The sequence below is a fragment of the Rhincodon typus genome, chromosome 20 (genome assembly GCF_021869965.1).
Source record: "Rhincodon typus isolate 14 chromosome 20, sRhiTyp1.1, whole genome shotgun sequence".
Classification (NCBI taxonomy): Eukaryota; Metazoa; Chordata; class Chondrichthyes; order Orectolobiformes; family Rhincodontidae; genus Rhincodon; species Rhincodon typus.
This window is the reverse complement of record NC_063351.1, coordinates 15,126,097-15,147,576: the sequence shown is the minus strand read 5'-3', so window position 1 is coordinate 15,147,576 and position 21,480 is coordinate 15,126,097. Positions and strand designations below refer to the sequence as shown.

At 39.7% G+C, this 21,480-nt stretch overlaps 1 protein-coding gene across 1 annotated transcript in view; it reads right to left on the bottom strand.

The window, feature by feature from the left end:
- Positions 1-21,480, bottom strand: part of LOC109936026 (myoferlin) — a 194,232-nt gene that overhangs the window by 6,229 nt on the left and 166,523 nt on the right. The window contains exons 50-51 of the mRNA XM_048609170.1: positions 1,653-1,794; positions 611-710 (exon numbers count right to left, since the gene is read on the bottom strand). Coding sequence (XP_048465127.1) covers positions 611-710; positions 1,653-1,794 — 242 coding nt within the window. The remainder of the gene's footprint in view (positions 1-610; positions 711-1,652; positions 1,795-21,480) is intronic.

Here is a 21,480-nt window from a genome sequence, read left to right as displayed (position 1 = left end):
CCAGAAACGGAGTCAGGAATCTCAGAAGTTAAGACTTACCTGACATTTTAAGACAGCTCCCAAATCATCCTGACTCGAGAATAATCCAGGTCAACATTTCACTTGAATCACTGAACAAGTGAAATTATGAATGTTCTTTTCTGTCCTTTAGTAATGACTTTATTACAAAAGTTGAAGTGTTTTTTTTATTCCAACTATTCCAAAAGCAGCATTAAGAATTTGCTGTGAACTTAAGCATTTGTGACAAACTCAATACAAGTCAGTTAAAAAAGACAGTGTTCAATATCATTAATAAATTATACTACCAGAGTTCAGCTGGAAGAAAAAAAGTGTGGCACATAAAGAGTAAAAACCTCCCAAAGGGTATGTAGTCTCCACATCAACTAAAAAGAACAAGACATACCTTCCAAACAAGGATCATAACAGCACAATGCCTTTCCAATCACAATTAGCAATTACCTGCTGCACCAAGAAACAATCACCTTTGGAAAAACTTTATGACAGCCTATTTACTGTTATATTAGCAAAGAGGCAATTATAGTATCACTTCAGTTTAGGTAAAACAAGTTAACCCGGTAGGAGGGGAGGGAAGTAAAAAGCAAATTCATACCCAAATAGTCATCCATGGAAAATTTATCATTGTCCCAGATTTGAATGATTAATTTGGGAGGCATCCTGAATTCTGTTTTGTCAAGGCTCCAGAAATTTTCCTGAAACAGAAAAAGTAAACCGACACGATGATTCCTTTCACTTTTTTCTGCTCCCTTTCACATCTTACAGAATGTCATCTATGGAGTCTTAAACTTTCTCAGCGTAAAGGGGACTAGAAAATTGCTTAGATATTACTAACATACCAATTCAAAATTGGTCTGTTGAAGCCCACAATTTAATTGTCAGAAACATGAAGACTGTTCTACATTTGTAGACGTTGTAGTCAAACAATTTCAATGTCTTTTTTGCTAACATACTGACCCTAGCTCTAAACACCTGGTTTTAAACACACTGCCAGCTGTCAAATTAGAAGCTGGGAAGAAAGCTGACATGAATACAAAAGTATCAAGGCTTCAAGGTCATTCTAATGATGCATTTATACATCCAAAGAAAGGAAGAGGTCAGTTAGATATGACCTGTGGTAGCCCCAACAACAGAGTACATTTCTTCATGCAAGTAGTATTCCCACAGAATGCTGCATAAATAACTCCTCACAGTACGGATTACACACATGGCTATTAACATGAATAGGAGGAATGTACACTTACAAACAAGAGGAAATGGTGCAGGGCAAAGGACAATAGACCTCCCTACAGGAAATTTTCCAACAGGACGATTGGTTATAAACCAATGTAACTACCCTGTGGGGAAAGCAGCACTTAGCAATCCCTGTACTTGAACCTGAGCATTCCAGAGAACGTGTCCATGGGCTCGGCTTTGTCCTCGTCCTCTACCGAACAGCAAGTTACCAGGAAGTTAAACCTCCTCCTGTTGCAAGTCAGGCTTGGGCTTTTAGCTATCCTAACCACATGCTGATTTCCTCCCTGCACGGCAATGTGGTTGTCAAATCCTGCAAGTTGCATTGCTAAATGTTCAAGAAATTCTCAAAGGATTCCAGACATTTATTGCCCAAAATGGATTGCTCTCTCACTCAAACGCACCTTCTTGGATACAACACAGAGCTGCTCAGCTGGGAGGTAGTCAAATGGGAATACCAGTCTCCAATTGAAATTCCCTTCACCTCCGAGTGACCTGTAATGTACGTCAGTCTTCTGCTTCTCATCTTCAAGTCCTACCATCCAGCTGCAAAAAACAAGAGCAATTGTGTTAAAATGCAAACAAAAGAAGTGTATACTAAATAAAAATTAGCTGCAGGCAAAAAAAGGTCATCCATAAATCCAAACATAAAACATAATTTTGGCAGAGGACATTTGGAATAAAATGGATTTTCTGTTCCCAACAATACACTTTCAATGCAAATTCCCATTCCCCCACTCCATGAAAAAACAAACAAAACAAATAAACTGAGAAACAGCATAACATAAGTGACATTTGCATAATTAAGGAGGATTGAAAATATATGGACTGGAGCAGGGCACCTCTATGCCCACTTGCTAGATATTTTTCTGCACCCTCATCTCAACTACTTAGTGTTGCTATTTGTTGCAATGAGCGCTTTGTGGATGGAGACTCCAACAGGCGCATCCCCTCAAACATTGAGATAAAATCACATGAAATGAGGAGGAGTTGATATCCAAACCCTTGAGCCTGCTTCATCATTCAATAAAGTCATGACTGCTGATCACTCTACATTCCCACCTCCCCCTGAAAACCTTTCACCCTTTTGCTTATCAAGAATCTTTCTACCTTTGTCTTTAAATATTTTAAAGACTCTGGAACTCTTGCATTTGCTTGAAACCAGTGGAAGCAAAGACTCATTACCCTCAAAATATTTAGCTTCATCTTGGTTTTAGAATCCATAATCTCATTTTTAGACTCTAGTGACACCTGGTTCAAGACTCAAGAGGGCACATAGTTTCCAAATCAACCCTGTCAAGAATCCCCCCTCAGGGTTTGTGCTTCAAATCAAGCTACCCCTTACTCTTCAAAAATTCTAGTACGTACTGGCCTACCAGGTCCAAAAATGTCCTTAGAACACAGTCTGCCCATTCTAAATATTAGCCTAATAAACTTTATCTTGACTGCTTCTAATGTATTTACATCCTTCCTTACATAAGGTGACCAATAGTGCACACAGTGGTCTCACCAATGCTCTTTGAAGTATGACCTCCTTACATTTGCATTAAATGCCTTTCATTAAGTGATAATGTTCTATCAGCTTTCTGATTACCTGCTGTATCTGCATGCTAACCTTCTGCAAATCATACCCTAGGCCACTCAGGTCCCTCTGCATCACAGCTCTGCAATCTCTCACCATTTAGATAGCACGCTTTATTCTTCCTGCTAAAAACAATTTCAGTTTCTTATAAGCCCCATTTGTCCAATCCTTGCCCACTCACCTAACCTATATCCCTTTACGGCATCTTTATGTCCTCGAAGAATTTATGGATAAAGGAAGTAATAGGAAATGAAAGAAGAGCAAATGAGAGTAAAATCAGGTACAGAAAAAAAAGAAAGAAAGAAAGATTGACAGAATTCAGAGACACAAAAATAATTTATACAACTAAGCGGTTAAACAAGAAAAAAAGGTACAGATGTGGTCAGCTGATACACATTCAGAAAATTTGCCTTTCCTGGAATAACCTCTGGTTTACAGTTTTGGCCTTTCTTCCAAATATTTGCCTATCTTCCAAAGCTGTTGCACTTTTGTTCCTTGCATAACCATTCAATCTAGAAATTAGGCCCAGAGCTTATATTGTACAGAGATCTCGATGTTTGGAAATGGCCTTCATTGTTAACCTGGAGCAAACAGTTTGCACTTCTTTCAGTTGACACTCCAGCCTTCGTTCTTGCTCCTCTGTATGGCATATATGCGTGGTTTCAAGTCTTACTTCTACTGCTCCTCAAGAGCAACTGAAAGTTTTCAGTTCCATTAGTTTGCACACGGTTGCCATAATTATATTGGACAATAATTACCTGCAAATTTATACCTTTTAAAAAAAACAAGGCTTTTCTCAATTTGAGTTAAATCAGCATGATAATTTGAAGATCAAATCTGGTAATACAGCATGATGGCACATTAATGCACAATACTAACTGTAATATTCTTGTCTTGACTATACTACTGAAGCAAGAGACCATTACCCAACATTACATACAGATAGAAGGGAAACTGGAAGACATTATTGCAGACATCTCGTATATTTTAATGATTGGCTATACAAAACACGCACGGCAAACTGAATTTGGCAGATTTGCATACATAAAAGCATTCTTTAAAATTTTGAATTATCCTCTTTGAGAAAGGAGGAATACCTGAACATAACACAAATTTAAAACCAGCTCTTAGCAAATGCCTTTCTTTTCCGTTTCATATCATAGTCATTTATTCTAACTTGCACAATATAATTAAACTGACATGAGATTAAATGTGGGTTAAAATACCAGAAGAATTTGATTAGAGTACATTGCTGTTCAAGCCATAACATTGCTCAGTCATTTCCAGGCTCAGTGGATAAAGTGTGCCAACCAATTTTAAATTCACAATGATTAACATGTCCGAATTCAAACAGAGATACAAATGAAGACAAGATTTTCCTTTTTCTCAGATCTCCTGTTTTGTCCAAATTGGTAACTCCAAGCAACAAAGTGGGTAGTATTTAAATGATACTAAAGCTTTGTATTTGTAAGAAGACACTTCTGTTTTATCCCCCTAAACAGAATCACAGTTCCAAACACTACAGATAAATCAAGTTCTTTTTAAAAAAAAAAATGAATCACTTCACCCGTCTGGATAGGTAGGTCTAACATGATATTTTATGAAGCCTTTCTAATTTAGATACTTCACTTTGCAGCCATACCAGATTCCACACATTTGTTACCCGTGGATCCGAACAGTGACAAACAATGTACTCCTTGCTAGCAATGTTGGTCATCGTGTGCTCTTTGTATAGTTTTAAAAGCATTAGTAACTTAATAATTTCAAGTTATCACACCCTGTACCAGACTGTCCCTTGTGTTTCAGCAAAAATTCTAGCTTAGGTTTGCAGACACACAACCAAATTCACTGCTGTCCAATATCCATCATGAGCTGGATACTGTCACACATTTTAAGAGCATAAGTCACCTAAAATTTCTAGGTTGCAAGTCTCCTGTTTAAATAAGTGTATAAAGAAATTCAGTTAAATCTTGAAGTTAAAGCAAAAGTTTAAACAATTCTGGGCAGTATATAAAACGCAAGACATTCATCATGAAATTTAAATGCATGTAGCAAGATTCGAGTTTGATTGTTACCAAGATATTCCCTATGGAGCGTTACCACCATCTGGCATTAACCCATGAAAACACCCATAAATTAGTCTGAGATGCAGGCATTTTAACATTGATGAGCCATGATAAATCAAATACAACTTTAAAAAAAGGATAATTTAACACTTAAAACGTGTTAAAACCGATTAATCCCAATGGTAGCTTTCACATTCAAGAACTGTATAAATTCCAGATCAAAATAAGCACTCATGTTTCCAGCTACTACACAATCATTTCCCAATGAATAAGCCAAAACAGCAAAACAAAGGAACAATAGCATCAACAGTACACGAGTGTTCCCATGGTGTAATAAATAGCTGCGTGTGTTACAGTCATCATCCATAAACAGGACACCAGAGGTACTATTAGCACACTTAAGTGTTATATATAAATCAAATAAGTGCATAAAAAGTATCCTTGGTATACCTCCTCTGGGGTATCCACCGTGGCATGCAAACCACACGAAGATCCCATCTGCTCGGCTGACACTACTCAAGTTGAAAGCTTTGGCTACCAAGTAAGAAGATGATTAAACCTACATCCATCAAGATGAAAGATAATTATTACCTTAGTCAGACACCACCTGTTTCTGCAGCATTCTTGAACTCTAAAGGACATGCCGAAACTTTCCTCTGAAGTTCATGTTTGACAGTTGCTCCAGGCAATTCTTCTCATACCTATACTACAGTCTCCTACTGCACTCTTGCATCTTACAGGTTTAATACATAGAACACTGTACAAGATAGTAGTTCATATACATTTCTAATGACAACATAAATACAAAGATGTCCTAAATATAATTCTTATCAAGAACTAAATTGTCTGAGTTTATAAAAACTTTAAGAGAACACCATTGACTTATCTACACACAAAAGTGTTTACTCCAGGTAAAGGTAAACTTGTCCTTCTCAGCATATGTAACTTAGCAATTAGAAGAACTGTCTTTATTTCAGTTTTCTTGCAGTCAGGCTAAGGAGAGGCATTGTACACACAAAATACTTCCCAAACATGTTTCCTAGCACTAATCACTGCTGCAAGACTGATATAATCTCAATTAGAAGCAGCTAAATTTTCACCCAGTTTCACTCAACTAGTGCTCTAAACTAACCCCAGCATCAAAATAACACATCTACTGCACCCATGATATTTTTCTGTTTCCATGACAATCGCCCTTATCGCCTCTACCTAAAATGGAATTCTGGTTCTAAATTGGTGTTCAATGGAAAATAGCTTGCAGTTGTCCAAACACAAATTAGCATCCCATTTGACTTAACAATTCAAAAAGCGAGACAGTGAGAAGACAGACAAGTTCAATTGAATATTTAGAACGCCAGTCTGGTTCAGATCTGGAGGCTAAATCATTTCAAGACTGACAGTACATGCTTGGAGACCATCATTTGGAAAATGATCAAGTATTCATTTTGGCTAGGTGTAAGTACCTAGGGAACAGCAATGATGGATGTTGCTAAGTTGGGCAGAGAGTGCTTGTGAATTTGGAGGCAGAACGTAAGAATTTGGTGTTTCTAAAATGCTGGGGAGAAGCATTGCGTGGTTCCTTCAAAAGATGTGCTTTTTCAATGCTTAGAGATGTAAATTGGATATCAGTGAACAGCAGCTTGAAGGTTTTGCAGGTGCACAGAAAGCACTTGAATTGAAACACTTGTATCAAAAGTCCTTACAGTTAGCAGGCCAAGGAGCAGTTTTGTTTTGACCAATACAAGTTTTGGATTTTGCCAATTTGAACCAGGCACTTAGATACCAAATTAAAATTTAAATCTGATGGTTTTGACATCAGACCAATCCTATTCAAAGAAATTGGTATGTCATCAAGGGTATTTTTAAAAAAAAAAGGGCAGTTTGACAACATTTTATACAATTGGGATTTGTATTTATTGAGGCAGCAAACCAATAAAATCTTGTTTATTCAGGAATAGTTAGTAGATAGAAGGGATTTATTCCGTTGGTTAACAATTTAGTTAATTTGTTCACTGTTAGCATTAGATAAATAAATTACTACTTATTCATTGACACTCATTTTACAAGGGTTTATTTTGTTTAACCACTAGAAGTTGCTGAAAAGGCAGATTACACCACTTTTCACAATTTTTACAGATTACAGGGGGAGGTGCCCCTCTTTGGGTGCTTTGGTTTTATGTCTTGGGGGGGTAGGTGGGTCAATCTCGGCTTTACAACATGGAATATAGCACAGACAGAAGTCATTTGGCTGATAGTGGGTGCATTAACTCTTCAGTACAATTAACCAACCAGCTACTCTCCCCTAAAGTTTCCCAATTGTCATAAGTAACTTTAAAATAGAAAAAAAATTACACGACTCAGTTTCTGATGGTAGATTTGAATCCAGTTTCATCATTTGAATGCCATGGACTCTAGATCCCACTGCTGCATAACAAAATAATCTATCGTTTACAAAGAAGTGAAGGAGAAACAGTTTTCATCCTGGAAAGGATCGAGAATGAGGTAAGAGATTTATTTAAAACTATTGGCAAAACAGTAGTGATAGGAGAAAAAAAAATCTCTCAGCAAGTTGTTCAGGTCTAGAAGTCATGGGGAGGCAATGGCCTAGTGGTATTATCGTTGGACTGTTAATCCAGAGAGCCAGACAATGTTCTGGGGACCAGGATTCAAATCCCACCATGGTGGATGGTGGAACTTGAATTCGATAAAATGTCCTTCAGTGAAGGAAACTGCCATCCTTACCTGGGTCTGGCCTACATGTGACTCCAGACCCACAGTAATGTGGTTGACTCATAATTGCCCTCTGGGCAATGAGGAATGGGTAATAAATGCTGCCTAGCCAGTGACACAGTCATCCCATTAATGAATGAAAAAACAACGTCCTGCCCGAGTAAGGCTGAGGCCCGTTCAGACAAGGCTTTCAAAAGGAAATTGGACTGTTAGTTATTTGAAAAGGAATGAGTACAGGGTTATGGGGAGAAGGCAGGAGAATGACACTGAATGAGTTGCTCATTTGGACAGCTGGTGTACATAAGGGCCGAATGGCCACCCCCTCCAAGGCTGTCACAATTACACAATTCTGCGATGATGCCACTGACTTTTTTGCTCGTCCTAAATCTTTGCCCTCTGCTTACTGGCTGACATTAAAAAGTAACTCGTCTCAACTTAGAGTCCAACAAGAACATCACCTTTTCTAGTCTCTTCTGATAACCAAAGTCCCTTGTCCTTGGTCCTTTCTGACTCATCTTTTACTATAGCCCTTTCCAAGGCCCTTCTAAAGTACAGTGGCCAAAATTTCAAGATTCCAGCTGAGGCCTAGCCAGTAAAGTTCTCCTAACTGAGTCTGGAAGTTATGTATCGACAGATCTCAATTCCAATTATTTCAAAATTCATCACTGCACACCTTTGTTAGGCTTCAGCTGATGCTTGTCTACATATTTGATCCATTATTTACCTTCAAATTCATACTGACATTTACTTGTCCATATTTCCTCAAATGCCACCATGGCCTGTATTATTGTTTCAAAGTTTCCCCCACCCCTTATAGTAGGCTGATTAGCCTATGGTTGCAGCGTTATCCCTTTCCAATTCGTATCCCTCAAGATAAAAAAAGGATGATGAACACAATTTACCAACATTTCAGTACTCTAACACCATTGCCAAATCTATGGATGACTGGCAGAGTGGTCAAAGCTTCCCTCATTTCCATTCTAACATCTCCCAGTAATTTAAGACGCCACTGTACTGAGTAACACTTCTACTCAACAAGTGGTATGTTTTCTAGGGGATCTCTCCCCTCTTGAGCTCTTCCTAACATGGCCACGGGTCAGTCTACATGTTGTGGACAGCAGTGGTTCAAGGCCGTCACCTTAAGAGAAATTAGGGACGAACACTAAAATGTTGGCCTGGCCAAAGGCCATATCCCTGATTGAAAGAAAGCAGACCAATATCCTTCACCACAACTGTAAGCAAATTTCACAAGTTCATTGGCTTCTAAGTGTTAAGACATCTCAGGGGTATGTTTTTCTGGCAAATCCTTCCTCGACATACAAAATAAAGTTCTTGTTGATAAACATTCTTTCCCATTAGAACAAAAAAGTCATCTTCAGTTGGTCCCTTGACCAAAAAAGGACAGTGGAAAATAATTGGATTCTTGCACTTCTAATGCCCACTAACCCCCTTGGCATTTGAACAACCCTTGGTCTATCAAAAAGTTAACCTTTGAGGGCTTTTCACAATCATAGAACAAGAGGAACAAAATGTGAGAGTGTGAGTAAAATCACATTGCTTTTTTGGTAAATACATTACCACCAACCAGTCTGACTGATCGCCGAGCCAAGTGTACTGATGCTATAAATTGATGTGTCCTCAGGCTAAGGAAAGGAGCAAAGAAACAAGTGTAAGGCATCTGCTCCGGATCACCCTTCAATGACCTCCACTCAAAATATATGGACGTTGATGCGAGACATTTCTGCACTTCAACACACTCTTCGGTTGAATAGAATGCCAACGTTCACCATCCATTCCTTCATAGATTAATGCCATGGGTGCAGTATTGCAATGCTGCTGGTACTTGTGGAACCATACTTCACTCACTAACTTTTGTGTTAATCGTGCACAGACTGGGAAAGAAAACAGAGGAATGGACAATTGCTTTTGGATGACTAATCCAAATGCAATTGTTTGAGGAGGAAATACATCACAAATAGCACGCACATTGTTTAGAGTTAACTGACTGGACAGCAGAATCATTTTATTTAATACCTGTAAATAATTCCAATTTACACAAGATCTGTGCAAGTTAATAGTTATCTCCAATCATCACAACGTTATCAAAATCCTATTTTAATGTGGAATATAACTTGATTAAAAATGTAATACAGTTCCCAGTACCAAGCAGCTAATCTTTTTAATCCTCCCACTAAGTTACCTACACAAAAAGTTAAACCAACAGTGCAGCTATATTACATTAATTCCAACGCAATAGGAGCAGTCAATAAAACATATTCAAGTTGTCAACACTACTGCTGTTGTATTTCTGATGAGTCCATTGCCTTGAAGTGACAATTAGACCAAAAAAATTAGTCCAGTTGCATTACATATCCTAAATGCTTCATAAGTCTGAACAACTGGTGCAAAGTGTAGGTTCTAATGTTACCACATGATGCTTGCAAGTGAAATTCTCTATTTGAGGGCTGGAGGTTGCATGGAACGTGTAACTTCGTTGGCACTTGATGTCTGTTTGACATATTGACTTGTGCAACTGGGAACGCATAAAAGCTGCATTGCCAAGCTAATTCTCTTCAATTCATTCCAAAGAGAGTCAGTCTACTGTATCACATGACAGCAGTGCTTTCTTGGACACTAACAAGAGATGTGCACAAGTGACAGCTATTGAATTTAATCCAAGCGGTGGCTAAGAACACAATTCTAAGACGGTAAGTAAATCGAGCAGAATTTAAAAAAGCACAACGGATTCATTATTTCTGTGCTTTCTGAACTTCTAGAATTACATAAGGTTCCTTGAATTCCTTCTGGGAACATTTGTGTAATGGACAATTGCATTTAGGTGTGCCTTTCGCACTCAAGGTTGAATAACTTCAATTTTGTAGGATATGCTTAAGTGAAAACATGCATCTGGTTAGGTAATTTTATTTTTGGAAATAATGCATCGATTTCAGTGTGTATCAAAATTAACAGTTTTAAGTCAACATCCCATTGTTCTTTGGTGCATCAAGATCAATTTGGTTTTGTGCTAGTTTATGCAAAATTATGGCTAGCATTTTTGCTATTTTTACTGATTGACAAATCATGGTTGGTTATGCTCATACAGTTGAAAGTGCAGAGGAACTTAATGTGATTTTGCTAGACATTCAGATGGCATCAGTTATCATTTCCCTCTCTGATCTCAAACTCCTAAACAAGACTGCAAGCAACCAGCTTCCCAAAGCAGGAGACTGATTGACAATGGAGGGTAATACAGGAGAATCAGATGAAAGTGATGTTGTTCTTACTGAGAATGCAATTAAGCATATTATAGAATCATACAATACAGTACAGGCCCTTTCGCCCATTGAGTTCCTACTGCAAAAAAAACTACACAATCAGTCCCACAGCCTCGAGTGCCCATCCAAGTATTTTTAAACAAGGTTGAGGTTGCCCACATCCACCTTTAGGCAGTGCATTCCATACTTCCACCAGCTTCCCCTCAATCTCCTGTCCTTCATCTTAAAATGTGTACTGCCTTGTTATTTACCCTTCAAATAATGAGAATAATAATGTCCATGCCCCTCATTCTATTACAACTGAATCAGGTCTCTCATCCTTCCCTGCTCCAAAGAAAATAACCTGAGCTTATCCAGCCTAAAGCATCCCACACCCAGACAACATCCTGTAGAGTCCCCTCTGCACCCCCTCCAGTGCACTATGGGAAGGATGTGATTGCAGAGACCAGAACGACACACACACTGCTCTAGCCGAGGCCTCAAAGTCCTGTACAGCTCCAACATAAAACTTCCCTTCTCTTACAACTTATGCCTCAACTGATAAAAGGTGAATGTTAAGCAGACATGAGACAACCTTATTAACCTGCCTTGCTATCTTCAGGGATCTGTGGACAAGCACCAAGATCTGGGCTACCTAGTGTCCTACTGTTCAAGTACTGTCATCATGTTCCATCTTCCAAAGTGACACTTATCAGGGTTACTCATTAAAGCTCTAGAGCTAGTTGCTGTCCAGGGAATTAGTGTACTGAAGCACTGCAGCTGATCAATACCTGTTGATATCAGGTACATTAATAGATGCAAAATCTCTTCCAGAAAGTCAAGAAAGCAGTTGATTAAGGTGTCAACTGTCTTCAATGTTGGAAAAGAATGAAGGTTGTGAAAACAATGATCAATGAACCTCAGCTGCACTCTTATGAGCTATATAAAATTAAAGAAAATGCAGGGAATATTCAGCAGGTCCTACTCTTGTGGAGAAACAAACATTTCTGATCAGTTCTGAAAGAAGATTATTGATGTGAATCATCAGCTCTCACTGTAGGTGCTGCCCAACCTGCGAGAATTTCCAGCATTCTGCTTTTCAAATTTCACCAGCACCTGCAGTATTTTGTTATTGTTACTAAAATTACACTTTGCAATGGCACATGCCTAGCAGGAAATACTGGAGCATACAAACTTATTTTCCAACCACGTAGGTTGGAGTATTCGAGACAAATCCAGCCATATTTACTTTAACATAAGGGGCCGTTAGGAATAATCAGAGGAAAATTGTCATGCAAATATAACCCTAAAAACATTAATCTACAGCAGTGTCAGAGATGGAATTCTGAATTACTAGTTGAAGCTTAAAGTTACATAACCAATTTAGAAAGTTATATAACCAATGGAAAACTCCAAACTTAAGCTCAAGAGACATTAAATGGATCAAATTGCAACTGCATTCATGAACTTAAAGTTTTTAGTCAAGATTGCATGACATTACATTGCAAAAACTGAAGGTAGTTGCAAACTAAATAGGATGGGGATGAGTACATACATTTCGTCCCTTTGGACACCATATATCCATCACCAGTTGGAGAAGCAGTTCTGAGGAAGGGTCACCGGACCTGAAACGTTAACTTTTTTTTTCCCTTCACAGATGCTGCCAGACCTGCTGGGCTTTCCAGCAACTTCATTTTTGCACATATGTTCAGTTTCAATTCAGAACCAATGTGGAAAATATTTCTCTTTCACCTCATTTATTAAAAAGCTGTGCAACAATTCTTGCCATGAGCAATATTAGTTAAAATGAGCAATTTTATTTACAGTCCCTTCAAGCTTCAATGACAGTAACATCTTTCCAGAATTTGCTCTGTATATTAATAATGAATTAATTTTGACATGCTAATTATTCTTATGTCACAACTGTGTTGATCTGCACTGAAAAATGATATTAGATCTATGTGGCATTAACACTATACACTTGCAATTACCTATATAGATTTAAGTTGCTCCAGGCCATAAGCTTTCACCTTCACGTGAACTTCAGAAAATACTGGATTTTCTGAGACAAAAGATTTCCATTTATTTCTAAAAAACCAGTGACCCTGGCAGATTTATTGGTCAGTAATTTTCCAGTGACGTTGCAAGCTCACAAAGCACAAGTGGCAGAATGTTCTGTGAATGGTCTGGCTCTGTCAATCAAAACATAACTGAAAATGTTTGCACAGACACAGACTGGCATCCAGTCAACAATTTGAAAAATGGCTAACATGTGCCCTGTTCACAAGTAGGAGAAGACATTCCAATCACCTCAATCAATTTACTTTCAACCAGCAAGGAGTCAGTCAGTCACAGTGCCATCAAGCAGCACTCTCCCACGAATAACCTGCTTACCAAAACAGCAGGTGTTCAGTCTGCATCACTTTGCTCCAAACTTGGTCCAAAGAAAAAAGGATTTGGCTTCCGGAGATGAGGCAGTTGTAGCCGTCCTCAACACCAAGACAGTGTGTTTGAATGAGTAGTATCAAGAAGCCCGACTAACATAGAGATCAGTGGGCTGGGGGAGGGAAAGAGGTAAATCAGGCGGTAAGTGTCAGAATGGAAAGTGCTTGTGATAGTCAGAGGCCTAACATCTTGGCCCTAGGATATCATTAGAAGAGTTCTTTAAACAGAATCCAAGGCCCAACTACTTTAATAATTTTCCCTCCCCAAGTTCAGGAGTAGAGCTATTCGTTGAGGAGATTAGAGTACTTAGCACCATTTCAGTCCTGTAGATCATGATGCAGTCTGACAAACCTGAACACAAGTTTGGGTTCAGAAGTGGCAAATAACATTTTACTGTGCAATATTCTAAATGGCAAGAACTGAAGGGATCAGACTCAGAAGCTTGAAGTACAGAAATCAATGACTAGTAGGTATTTGCAAGAATAGATTAAAAAGCCGAATGGAATTTGGCCTTCATTGCAAAAAATGGATGGAACAAGTATTACTAGTGGACACATACAGGCATACAACGTTCTGGTCAGACTACATTTAGTTGTGGGCTTGCACTTCATGATAGATGTAGTCGTCATTTGGTTGCAGAACTTGATGTGGTGCTGCACCACAAGTCTTCTTGCAGCAATAGATAGATTTGCTTTAGGATGGGTGCAGTCAGATGCACCAGATACTGGGAGGAAACTAGAAAACAAATTAAGCTCACATTCCAAAATTAGTGTACCATCAAACTTAGGTGCTCAAAATAAAAAAAAGAAGATTTGATTGGACAGATGGAAATAAATCATTGGAGTGGGGACAAGAAATCCCACAATTAGCATTGGGTTTTTCCAAGAGAAATAATCAGGAAATACTTCACACAAAGGATCTTGGAAATCAAACTTTCTGCCTCCAAAATCTTGCATCTGGGGCAACTGGAAAATTTCGAAAACGGGACATTGTCAAAATGCTTACCTTGCAAAAAAGACTAGCAGTGAGAATCAAGCATGGTGATATTTTCCCAAATAACCCTTGATGGCACTTGTGGTATTTGCCACCTCTACCAACATGTACCAGGTTGTTTGATGTAGTTCAGTCTCCAATCCTTCTTTGCCTTTGGCCTATGTAGTCATTAGCGGTATAGGACATGCCACTGTAGATTATCTAAAGCAGCACTGCTCTTAGATCTCAAAAAGGTGGTTTATTGCATGATAGCAATACATTCAATTCTATTTGTTCAGCCATAATTACACACTTTATAGAGCTGGTACAGATACATCTTTTCCCTCCACTCTATCGCCACCCACAAAACTGCCATCAGTAGGTGGGTGGAGCCAATGTAACCAACATTAACCCTTTCAGAACATTAGCTTGCATAACAGGTAGATGGAATTAAAATTAGATCAGCCATCATCTAATTGAATGTTGGAAGAGACTCAAAACCCCAAGTGCCCTCCCCCTGTTCTGAAGTTTCTACAAATGCCAAGAAATTCTTTCCAGAGAGTAACCACTTTCCCACGACAACCAAATGATTACAACTGTTAGAGTTCATCACCAGGAATATCCTGGTTTCTGACAGACATTCAGCCAAACTGACCAAAAAATTGTGGCATTTAGAGCAGGTCAGAGGAAGTGATGCAAGATACTAGACCATCACCACAACACGGAACCAGTGAGAGGCAAATTCTCCAACACCTCACATACCAAGAATGACATTTTAACAAAGAATCCAAATTCTAATTTTTGCTTCAACTTTCCTTGATCTAGAGAGAGCTGGAGAAAATAGACATAGATGCTACATCTAAAGCTATTTATCAAGATTACTTCCCTGTACTGCTGCCAAGTTCACCAAAACAAAAAAAAATTCAGTTCCCGAGTAACCTAACTCTTGACTTCTAACATAGCATTAGAAATTGCTAGTGGGCCCAAGACAACAAACAGCAACCGGCCGACCTTCAGGAAAAGCAGAGATGCTTCCTTAAGTCACCATGGGAATTTTCTTTTGCTCTCCAAACGCAAGCTCAGCAAAGTTTCATTTTCCAGCTGACTGCCCTCTCCTTTTTTCTGCTACTGCCAATTATCTGGGAGTCTAATCCCATAATTTCTCTCCCTATTCAAGTTGTATACAAATATGTTTCCTCCATGCTGACCATTTTAAGAATAAGACAATACAGTCTGATATTTTCCCTTTCCATCCATAAATGCACAGACCAACATCAATCCTAGTCAGCAGGCCACTGCAGAGTCATAGAGAGTGGGAACATCAGGTTTTTACAACGGCTCCAATATTTGAATGGTCAGTGATACCGTCAATAATTCAGAGGAATCATTTACCTGTAATGCCTATGTGACTCCGAAGTTGTGATTTGTTACATTTTATTTTATGCTTTCATTAAGAGATTATATAGACTGACGTTGGTACATTCAACTTGTCGTGTTCTGCTAGCTAGCATGGCTCCTCATTCAGTTTGAAATTTATTCGCAGGGTGCATGCATCACTGGCCTTTACGGTCCAACCCTAATCCTAAGTATCAACCACATTGTTCTGGGTCTGGAGTCATTAGTAGGCCAGACCAGTTAAGGTCAATAGACCTTTGTGAACCAGATGGGTTTTTCAATCCACATTAGGCCCTTAATTCCAGATTTGTATCTGATTCAACATTCCACCATCTGACATAGCAGGATTGGAACTCGGGTCCCTGGATTACTATTCTAACGATAATACCACTAGGCTATTGCATCCACGGCAACAAACACCTGCCTGACCGAAAACAAAACAAACAAGTCTCCTGATTTCAAGTATCAGGCAACTGAAATTCAGGTTGATCTCCAGAGGGAAAGAGCGGACAGTATTTTAAGTATGATAAAACTGACAGTATGGATATATTGTTTACCAACTGTGAATGGATTGTCTAATGAGGTTGGTTGGCTCGCCGACGTTGTTCCGCAGACATTTCGTTACCATGCTTGGTAACATCCTCAGTGCAGCCTCCGATGAAGTCAGTGTTTTCTCCCGCCTGGCTTTGCGATGGATTGCCTCACTTCCGGGTTTCCTCCGTAGTGGAATGTATATGGGGTAGAGTTCAATGCATTTATTAATAGCCTGCTTCGTGGAGTGCCATGCTTCCAGGAATTCTTGTGCTTGTCTCTGCCTAACCAGGTGGGAAAACACACTGACGCTTCATCAGAGCTGCGCTGAGGATGTTACCAAGCACAGTAACGAAACGTCTGCGGAACAACAAACCAGCTCGGTGAGCCAACCAACCTCAACACCCACAACCCGAGCTACAAATCTACTCCAAAACCTTAGGGATTGTCCATGTTTGTATGGTATAAACTGGATTTTTGTCTTTGATTTTCAAGTGGCTATCAAAAGAATAATCGATGTCTCTAGTTCCTTGCAAGTTACAAGAAGAAAATGCTGGAGAATCTCAGGTTTGGCAGAATCTGGCAAGTGCGTTAATGTTTCTAGTCTGGTGGGACTCCCAGTTATGTTGGATAGTATTCATTGAATTGACACCTGACAATAAATTTTGTCTAAGTTCCAAGTTCCTCGATTGATTCTCTGTACACCAACCTACTTCATCATAAAGTCAGAGATACGCAGCACGGAAACAGGCAGTTTGTTCCAACTCATCCATGCCGACCAGATTATAGGTCTAAATTTAGACCTATTTGCCAGCATTTAGCCCATATCCCTCTAAACCCTTCCTATTCAGATACCCATCCAGATGCCTTCTAAAAAAAAGTGTTGTAGTTGTACCAGCCTCCTCCATTTCCTCTGGCAGCTCATTCCAATAGGCACACCACCCTCTGCACGAAAACAGTGCCCCTTAGGTCCCTTTTAAATCTTCTCCATCTTTAAACCCATGCTGTCTAGTTCTGGACTTGCCCACCCCAGGGAAAAGACCTTGAGCCCATTTACCCTATCCACACCCCTCATGATTTTATAAACCTCTAATGCTCCAGGCAAAATAGCCCCAGCCTATTCAGTCTCTTCCCTATAGCTCAAACCCTGCAACATCTTTAAATCTTTTTCGGAACCCTTTCTATTTTCACAACATCCTTTCTATAACGGAGACCAGAATTGCACACAACACAAAGTGGCCAAACCAATGTCCTGCACAGCCACAACATGACCTCCCAATTCCTATACTCAATGCATTGGCCAATAAAGGCAAACATTCCGAACACCATCTTCACCATCCTATTTACCTGCGACTCCACTTTCAAGGAACTATGAACAGAGACCTTGGAATGGAGGTTCAGCAACACTCCCCAGGACCCAAGTCCTGCCCCGATTTGCCTTCCCAAAATGCAGCACCTCTTCCATATACTGCATGAAGTCTTTCTACTCCCTCTGCCTTTGTAAGTGCCCATCTAAATTAAACACCATCTGCCATTCCTCAGCCCTTTAGGCCATCTGATCAAGATCCTATTGCACTGAGGTAACTTTTTTTGCTGTCTACTACACCTCCAATTTGTGTGTCATCTGCAAACTTACTGACCATACCTATGTTCACATCTAAATGATTTACATAAATGAAAAAGCAGCAGACTCAGCACCAATCCTTGTGGCACATCGCTGGTCGCAGGCCTCCAGTCTGCGAAGCAACCGTTCACCACCACCCTGCATCTTCTTCCTTTGAACCAGTTGTATCCACATGTCTAGTTATCCCTGTATTTTGTGACAACAAACCTTCCCAGTCTACCACATGGAGCTTTGTCTAACACCTTACTGAAGTCCGTATAGATCACATCCACTGCTCTGCCCTCAATTCTTGTTAAAATCTTAAAATCTCAGGCAAATTAGAGAGACAATTTCCTATGCACAAAGCCATGTTGACCATCCCTAATTAGTCCTTGCCTTTCCAAAAGTTACCTGTCTCCTCAGGATTCCCTCCAACAACTTGCCCACTGCCAATGTCAGGCTTATTAGTCTATCATTGCCTGGTATCTTCTTACCACCTTTAAATAGTGGCACTTTAGTCAGCAACCAATCTTCCAGCACCTCACCCGTGGCTATCCATGACACACATATCTCAGCAAGGGGCCCAGCAATCTCTTCCCTCACTTCCCACAGAAGTCTAGGGTAGACCTGATCAGGTCCTGGGAATTTATCCACCTTCATGCATTTTAAGACACCCAGCACCACCACCTCTGTAATAGAGATTTTTCAAGATGCTAATTTATTGCCCCATATTCTCCATCTTCCATATCGTTCTCCACAGTAAACATGGATGCAAAATACCCATTTATGAACTCCGCCCCCATCTCCTGTGGTTCCACACAAGTGGCTTTGCTGATCTTTAAGGAACCCTATTCTCTCCCTAGTTACCCTTTTGTCCTTAGTGTATTTGTAGAATTCCTTAGGATTGTCCTTAAGCTTATTTGCCAAAGCTATGTCATATCCGCTTTTTGCCCTCCCGATTTCCTTAAGTATACTCCTACTGTCTTTATACTCAAGGTATTTACGTGACCTCTGCTGTCTACACCTGACACACGCTTCCTTCTTTCTCTTGACTAAAATCTCAATTTCCCTAGTCATCCAGCATTCCCTACAGCTACCAGCCTTGCCCTTCACCTTAACAGGTACATACTGTCCTTGGGCTCTGGTTATTTCATTTTGAATGCTTCCCGTTTTCCAGCCATCCCTTTACCTGCAAACTTCTGCCCCGAAAATTTGGAAGTTCTTGCCTAATACTGTCTAAATTAGTCTTCCTCCAATTTAGAACTCTAACTTCTGGATCCAGTCTATCCTTTCCCATTACTTTAAAACTAAATAGAATTATGGTTGCTGGCCCCAAAGTGCTCTCCCACTGACACCTCAGTCAACTGCCCTGCCTTACTTCCCAAGAGGAGGTCAAATTTGCACCTTCTCTCATGGGTACATAGGCATAGTGAATAAAATTTTCTTGTGCACACAAATTCTTCTCCATCCAAGCCCTTAACACTATGGCAATCCCAGTTCTACGTTTGGAAAGTTAAAATCCCCTACGATAATCACCCTAGTATTCACAAAAAATTGAAACCTCCTTACAAATTTGTTCCTATTCATTAAGATTTCCTACTAGCTCAAGTACCATTTGCTGCGGTTTTATGAATTGGGGTGGTGGGAGCAGAATAAGTAAAATAACTGCTAAGTTATCAGTGCTCATAAATGTATTTATTTTGTAGCACACTCAAACCGAGTGTACAATGAAACAAGTTCAGCAGGAATTAAACACTACATTTCCTGACAAAATACTTAAAATTGGTTTCTAATGCTAAAAAGGGTTTAGAATCAACATTATTATTACCCGTCAGCAACTAATACAAGTGGCTGGTATTTTCAGAATGCTCAGGAAAATGAGCCTCATCACATTGACCCATTCACCAGCAGATAAATAAGCCCTGAAGTATTTAAAAAATTGTTTTATTGAGTTAAGAAGTGCAACCTACAAACTGTGGTTTGATCCAGTAAACTCCCAGGCCTGCAGCATGCGAAACTGGATAGGAAGCTTTGATTGTCAATGCTGCTATGACTTGTCCTGGGGAAAGCCTCCAATTCGGGGGACGGGGGTCAAACAGAGTTCAGTGAACTGATGAACCAACGCAGTATCAGCTTTCTCAAGGTACTCCTTTCACTTACCTCCAATCCCTGCTTGTTATTAAACTGATGGCTTACACTAAGTAAATAAAAGAACATCTTCCCCTGCCAACTGACCCAGACAAGGTCCCGTACTCAAGATGCTGCCGACAAAAACTGCGCGCTGGGTTGATTTAGACGGTTGTGTTGCGACAAATACAAATAGGAGTTCAAAAGTTCAGATGAACGGTGAACTTTGCCATTTCACAGCAGGCTATTGCACAAATATAGCCAAAAAAGGGAAAAGTTGTTCAGGTCCTGCGGGGGCTGATGAACCTTTTGTAGGCTATAGGTGAACTAAAATTATTTGTCAACACATTATCCTTCCTCTCAGGGAAGGGGACAGGCAGAGTTAGAGAGCGCGTTAGAGGGTACAAATACTTGTGCTCAAGTCCCTACACAGATTAGATCGGATTTCACAACTTCCCATCCAATATGCTTACTAAATCCGCTCACATTTTCCAAAGAGTTTGCGTATTTGCTCCCGTCTTCTCATGACCGCAGTGGCATTCCTCTTTGCCAGGAACTTAGTGGAAAAATCAAAACAAATGGGTCACGACTTTCTGTATTTGTTTAAAGGCGAGCTGCGTGTCATCCTGTGATGTGGACTTGGCTCCAGCTACGCAAAACAGTACAAAGCATAACTCGGTTGGGAATGATAAATATGTGGTGCATGTGCCTTCCACATTGTGCGTTATCAAGGAAATTACTCATTTTAGGTTTTCAAAGAAATGAAAACATACACATTGACATCTTACTAATGCCAAGACCGGCAGCTACAGTAACCCGGTGGAATAAAATCCTTCAAGACAAGCAGCCTAGAACCAATTTGTCAGCTATTAGACAATTTACCACACTGTTGGGCCCCCCCCCCAAAAAAATAACATTTGCTTAGCAAAATCTTTCGTGATTTTGTAAAGGCTTCAGGGAATATTAATTCTACAATTACAAGCCGGAAAGACTTAAAAAAACGATTAGACCCCAAGAGACTTCAAATCTGAGGACAGAACAGCCTGTTCGCAAAACTTTAAAGGAACGTATTTAAAACTAAAAATACAAAACACTGAAAGTTCGATACTCTGCCCAAAACGTGAACACACCAAAAGACTGCCCAAAACAGAAAATACTGCAAATGTTCAGCAGGTCAAGGTATTTTACTCTTGTAAAACTGCCCCCATGCTTTTGCGAAGGATGGAGCATTTTGTGGATACGTAAATTCTAGTTAAGTGGAAAGCTGTACAGAGATTAAATATCAGCGTCTTTATCACAGTTGAATTCTAGCTTGTTAATGATCAGAATGTAGGTAAGCCGGTGGAAGTGGCAAGCGCATTAAGCTACAGGAGCACAAGGTCAAATTTCACATTTTGATTGTGCTTATTTTTGTTTGCCTAAGTTTTTTTTTCAGCCATCACAATCTCGGTTGCAGACCCCCAGACACAATTCCGCACTTTGTGAAGAGAACTCAGAAGCTGCCATAGACAGTTAGGAATGACCTTC